Source organism: Spermophilus citellus, assembly GCF_964194105.1.
Source record: "Spermophilus citellus genome assembly, chromosome: 18".
NCBI lineage: Eukaryota > Metazoa > Chordata > Mammalia > Rodentia > Sciuridae > Spermophilus > Spermophilus citellus.
Genome location: NC_138200.1, coordinates 68,212,732 through 68,218,731, shown reverse-complemented (window position 1 = coordinate 68,218,731; position 6,000 = coordinate 68,212,732). Strand labels below are relative to the sequence as shown.

Sequence of the window (6,000 nt, the reverse complement as noted above, 5' to 3'; positions counted from 1 at the left end):
GTGTGAGGTAGAGGCAGCACCGCAGGTCCTGGCAGCACAGAGGGATTTCAGGGAGAGTGGGGCAGGGGCTTCAGGGGACACAAGGAGACTAATGGCACCTGTGGTGCTCCCTGTGGAAGGTCCCATCCCAGGGGATGGGCACATGTCAGAGCAAGGTCCTTGGTGTAGGTGGAGGCTGGCACAGGCCTTGTGTAATCCTAGGACTTGGCAGGGTAGCCAGTGCCCAGCCCTGTGCCATGGGGGCAGCAGAGGCTAGAGAATCTGCTGCAGTCTGAGGCTTGTGCTGCTGCTGGTGGCAGGGCTTAGCCCAGGCTAAGCTCCCAGAGGGGCCACAGGACTGCCTCCTGCCATTTCATGGGTGTGGAAACTGAGGCATGTGCGGGTGCTGGGGGGTCTGAGAGTTGGCCATCTTCCGTGTGCTGCAGCAGCAGTAGGGTGTAGGATGGGACAGGAGGGGACAGAGGGAAGCCTGCCTACACCTGGAGCCTGCCTTGGGTCTTTGGCCCCCACTTCCTGTCTGGCCTTTATGGAAAAAGGACCAAAGCCAGGCACCCTGGATGGAGGGATCCTTTCCCAGACCATGACCCTGGGATCCAGGGCTATATCCCCAGCCCCCCATGCCCAGCGGCCTTGGCGGTAGCCTCTGTGGTCGGTCTCCATGGGTAGCGCCTGTGAGCCACGACTCTGGGGACTTCTAACTCTCGTACATACCCAGGCCCAATAGCCCCTCACCCCTGAAGGTTGGGTGGGAAGGAAACAAGCAGAGGAGCCACCTGGGTGGTCGGCTGGGTGACACCTCAGCGTTATTCCCGGAGTGATCACTGCCTCTGCAGGATGCCCAGAAAGACCGTTAGAATTGGTAGAAAAAGGGTGTATTTGTTTTTTAGGTAAATCCAGCTGGAAGGTACCCTCACCTGCCCAGCCGCAAAGCCATGGCCAGACTGTTCAGCCAAGCACCGCCTAGGCCTGCTCTCGGCCTGTGCAGGGCTTAGCTCTGGCAGAGTGGGCTGGAGGTGGTGCCCGCGGGGCGCTCACTTTGGGCCTCTGCAAGCACGCGCGGCAACCTCCCAGTGCACTGCCAGGTGGTCCTTGCCCAGCTAGGTGCAAGCCCTTCTTTTCCCGGGCGTCGGGGGCGGGGCGCAGGGACCGAGCTCAGAGAACCAGGCCCGTGGCCGGCTCGCTGGTCACAGCGAAAGTCTTTATTGAGTGCCCGGGTCCACGCGGCGGGCTCATTTCACGTGCTCGGCGGCGTGCGATGAGCAGTAGTACTTTTTGTGCGCGATGAAGGTGGACAAGCTGCTGAACCTGATGTTGCACAGGCGGCAGTAGCGGTGGCTGGACGCCGCGGGCGCGGGCGGGCCCTTGCTGGGCGTCGTTGTGCCCAGGTCGGCGGGGTCCGCATTGGGAGCGGGCGGGGACGGAGAGCGCGGCGCTCGGCCCTCGGGGCTGTCCAACGCGCTGGGCTCGGGCCGGGCCACGCGCAGGCCATGCGCCAGGCGCAGGTGCTCCAGCAGGTCGCCGCGGGCGCGCGCGCTTGGGGGGCAGTAGGGGCAGGCGGCGGCCGGGCGCAGCGGCGCGGCGGGACACGAGTACTGCTTGTGCGCCAGGTAGGCCTCGAGGCTGTGGAAGCTCACGCGGCACGCCGTGCACTCGTGGTAGTCGGCGAGCGCGGGCAGCGCAGCCGGGGCGTCTGGGGGCTGGCGCCGGGGCCGCTTGCTCAGGTCAATGGGGCCGTCGGCCGCGGGCTCGGGGGCGGGGCCTGCGATCCCGCTTCCCGGCCGCGGCGAGGCGGGCGGCTCGGGCGCGGGACCGGGAGGGGCGGGGGCGGGGCCTGCCGCCGGCGGAGCCGGACCTGCCGCGTGCAGCTCGTACAGCTTGCGGCGCCTGCGCGTGCGCACGGGCGGCGCGGTCAGGGCGGGCGGCGCGGTCCCCGGGGTGGGCGCGGCCGCGGGCGGTCGGCGGGGCGGAGGGTCGTGGCGCGAAGCGCAGTAGTAGCGTTTGTGCACCGTGTAGGTCTCGTGGCGACTGAAGCGGATGTTGCAGGCCTCGCACAGTGTGCGGCTGGGGTCGTCCTCCGCGTCGTCCACCGAGCTGCCCGGGCTCTGACTGCCCTCGCTGCCCCGGCCGGCCGCCTCGGCCTCGGGCGTGGCCGCATCGCCCGCCTCGTCCTCGCGCGTCCCGGGGCCCGGAGACGAGCGCGTCGCCTCAGGCTCGGCGGGCGGGCCGGGGGTCGCCCGCGGCGGGCCCGGAATCGCCTTGGGCCTGCGCGCAGCGGGCGTGTCCTCAGGCGGGCGGCGGCCGGAGCAGTAGAGCCGTTTGTGCACGTAGAAGTTGTTGACGTTGTTGAAGGTGATCTCGCACTCGAAGCACGTGGCGCCCTTGGCCCCTGCGAAGAGGCCGGCGGGGGTCCCGGCCACGCCCGCGCCCTGCTGCAGCCGGCTGTGCACCAGCTCCGACATCTTGGCCAGGATCTCCGAGGCCTGCGGCGCGCCCGAGGGAGCGCCCGCGTCTGGCCCGAACACGTAGTGCGGCAAGAAGAGCGCTCCAGCCAGGCCCAGCTCGCCGGGTCCCGGGCTGGAGCCCGGCGTGGGGCTGGACAGCTCGGCTTTCACCCTGGCCGCAGCCGGACTGTGCGGTGATGGTGTCCGCGACAGGGCCTGGGCCCCTGGCTCTCCAGGGCCGGGAGCACGGGCTGCCTCTGGCTCCTCCACCGCCTCCACCTTGATGCTCCTGGGAGCTGCAGGGGTCTCACTGCTGCCGCCATTCTGGGGGGCCACTCTGGCCTCTCCGTTGGTGGCTTCAGCCAGGACCTTCCTGTCTTGTCCTGGTGATGGGGCAGGTGCCAAGCCTAGGTCCCCCGAGGCCCGGGGGCCATGTGGGGCTGAGTGTTGCTGGATGCTGGCAAGACCGTCTGCAAGGTGACCACAGGGATGGCTTCTGAGGCCGGGGCCAGAATGGGAACAGGGGTGCTTGGCAGAAGTGGTTTATGTATGATTACAGCTAAAATTGACCCTACCTGCCTGTGGACAAGCCCCCTTCCCTCCCTCCTTGAGGCCGGTGGGGCAGTGGCAGGGACTGCTCACCTGGGGGCAGCTTGGCAGCTGGATGTCCGGCCCCTGGAGAGTAGATCTCACCCTTAGAGCCGGGCTGGCAGACCATGTGGTTGGTCACCAGGTGGCTGTAGAGGATGTCCCTTGTGGTGGAGATGAAGCCACAGCTGTGACAGACACCTATGGGCCATGCTGTGGTGGTCAGAGCCCTGTGGCAGAGGTCGTGGCCCACACCCCCTCCCGTCCCCCAGCCCACCTACCACTGAGTGTGTCTGTGTGCACCTTGAGATGGCGCTCGCAGTTGGCCTTGGTGGTGAAGGCTGACAGGCAGATGAGGCACACGAAGGGCCGCTCTCCTAGAACACACGGGAGAGTCAGGGCCAGCCCCAGCGTCCCACCTGGCCAGCAGCTCGAGGACCAGGAGACTGGGCCCTGAGCCAAACCTTGCTGGCATGGATGGCCTGGTTTGGAAGCCCCCTTTGGCCCCTAGGACCAGGCCTGGGCTGACTACCACGTGCTGGGGGAGCCCGGTGTTGGCCGCAGGGCGGCGGCCTGACTGCTGGGTGTGCTCGTGTGGCTGTGCTGGTCTAGGAGGGGCTCACCACTGTGGCTGCGCATGTGGATCTCCAGGGAGCTGGCACTGGGGCAGCTCTTGCGGCACTGGGGGAAGGGGCAGACGCGCTCGTTGGGGTAGGACTCCTTGGGCTTTTCCTCCGTGGCCGCCATGGCTGGGGAGCCGGCGCTCTGGCGGCTGGCACAGTAGTAGAGCAGGTGGGCCTGAAGGTTGCGCTCGCTTCGGTACCAGATGCCGCAGTCCTTGCAGGGGAAGACATCCTCTGTGGGGCAAGGTGGCACCAGCTGAGGGTGGGCACTGGGCAGCAGGTCTGCCTACCAGCCCAGGCAGGAGCGGGGCCTCTCCATAGAGGACCTGAGATTGTCTCGCCCTGTGTGGTCACTTCCTGGCTCTCCTGTAGTAGCCCTGGCCCCATTTGATGGATTTTGAGACCTCAGCCACCCCCAATGCCTGTTGCCCTGAGGAGATGTCTCTGATGACCCCTTGCCTCAGATATACAAGGGTGGTTGCCTTGCCCTGCCCCAGGAGTCTGCCTCCTTGAGGGAACCTAGCACCTGCTGGTGGGGGGGAGGTGGCTTCTGGCCCAGCTTCTCCTGCTGTGCTGTTTACCTCTGTTCTTGGGTTTTGCTGATTTGGGTCTCAGGCAGCTCTGCTCTCTCTGCTAAGGCCTGTGGGTCTGGGCTCTGAGAAGCCACTGCTGGGGATTTGTCTGTCTCTGCAAGGTCACAGCTAGGAACTCCGCTGCTGGCTGGGTGAGGGGCAGGGGCTGCAGCCCTGGGCCTGAGCCAGGATGGCCACCGACTGCTGCCAAGGCCAAGCCCTGGGCAGACGTAGCTCTACTAACGGCAGAGGCCTTGGGCTGTGTTGCTGCTGACCCTGAGCCACAGGGAGGACACAGGCCTGGAACCTGGGCCTCAGGAGTCAACCTGGGTCTGCTTCTCATCGTTGCCAGACCCCAGCTCAGGCCCTGCCCACTGCCCCTGGAGGAGCTGGGAAGGTCTCAGATGACAAGGTATCCACCCCACTGTGGTGTCCTCCAGCTGGCATGTCCCGTGGACAGTGCTATGTGGGATTGAGGTGCTGACACCAGACCCGAGACCCTGGAGGAGGAAGCTGGGGCCCCCTGCAGCCAGCCCTCTGAGTGCCTAGGCCCTGGGGTGGGGGACACAGTCATGCAGGCTGAAGGGGGGACATGGGACCCTCACTAACCCACTGGGCCATTGTGTCTCCCTGGAGTCAGGTCTCCCAGGCACCCTGGGAGCCAGCTGGGTAGCACTCCCATCCCTGCCCAAGTCAGGTGGCCGCCCTGGCCTCCCATCTCCCTCAAACGCTCATTCCCATTCCCGGGAAGAGACAGAAGCAGACTCGCCCTCCCCATTAGCTTACTGCCACCGCTTGGCCCCAGAGGACCTGCCTTCTCCCCTGTCTTCTTTCCGTAAGCCCTGTGTAGAGTCCTTATCGGAGCCCCTTGCCTGAGCCACCTCTGAGCTTTGCCTCCTGGGGCCATCTCCTTCACAGATGTGCCGCTGTCTGTGTCAGGTCGGGGAAGGGCTCTGCAGGGTGGCCCCGCTGCTGTGCGCCATGCTGGGGCATAGGGTTGCGGAGTGTGGGTGTCCTGTCCTTGGCTGTCCTCAGCTTTAGAGGCAGCTGTCCAGTCTGGGGCTCCAGGTGAGCCATGAGCTTTCCGTTGAGCATGGGGGGTGCAGAGTCCAGTCTGGACCTCAGGCCAGTTTGCCTCTTTTCCCATGGTGTGCCTGGGCTCTGGGGGCCCTGCTGTCCCTGCCCTAGGCTTTGCCCCCACTGCTGCCCTAAGGAGTAGTATGCCACCTGCAGCCTGGCACCGTCTTGCCCTGCTTCCTCTTGTGGATCCCTGCCTCCAGCTGCCCTGTCCTGCCCTGGCAGCCCCCCTGTGCTCTCCAGCACCCAGGTGTCCCAGCCTTGGCTGTGGCACTGTCCCTCAGTTCAGTGGTCTGCCGGGGGGGGGGGTAAACATTTGACCCTTTGGGGGTCCTGGGGGTGAACCCAGGGCCTTGTGCTGGCTGAGCAAGTCCTGCCCTGAGCTACCCGTGGCCGCACCTGCAGCCCGGAGCTCCTGAGCACACCAGGACCCGCCCCAGGGAGGCAGGGCACTCACTGTTGATGACCGCAGAGGCCAGGATGGATGCCATGCCGGCCTGCTGGGGCAGGAGCTGGATGTCGGTGGGCACTGGGGCGGGACACTCGGGCTCTGCGGGCTCCTTCTTCACAGGGTGGCCGCGGGGCTCGGCCATGAGGAACACATGCAGGAGTCCACCTGCAGGCACTGGCTTGGTGACCCTGCACCAGAGGGTGTCATCTGGAGGACACAGGCAGCCATGATGCTGGGCCTCAGCGGCC

The 6,000-nt window shown here is 66.3% G+C and overlaps 1 protein-coding gene across 1 annotated transcript in view; it reads right to left on the bottom strand.

Annotated features, from left to right (window-relative positions):
* Nucleotides 1–1,181: 1,181 nt before the first annotated feature.
* ZFPM1 (zinc finger protein, FOG family member 1) overlaps nucleotides 1,182–6,000 on the bottom strand; it is a 58,213-nt gene continuing 53,394 nt past the window's right edge. The window contains exons 6-10 of the mRNA XM_081275888.1: nucleotides 5,759–5,959; nucleotides 3,653–3,886; nucleotides 3,311–3,406; nucleotides 3,084–3,230; nucleotides 1,182–2,911 (exon numbers count right to left, since the gene is read on the bottom strand). Coding sequence (XP_081132014.1) covers nucleotides 1,230–2,911; nucleotides 3,084–3,230; nucleotides 3,311–3,406; nucleotides 3,653–3,886; nucleotides 5,759–5,959 — 2,360 coding nt within the window. The 3' untranslated portion in view covers nucleotides 1,182–1,229. The remainder of the gene's footprint in view (nucleotides 2,912–3,083; nucleotides 3,231–3,310; nucleotides 3,407–3,652; nucleotides 3,887–5,758; nucleotides 5,960–6,000) is intronic.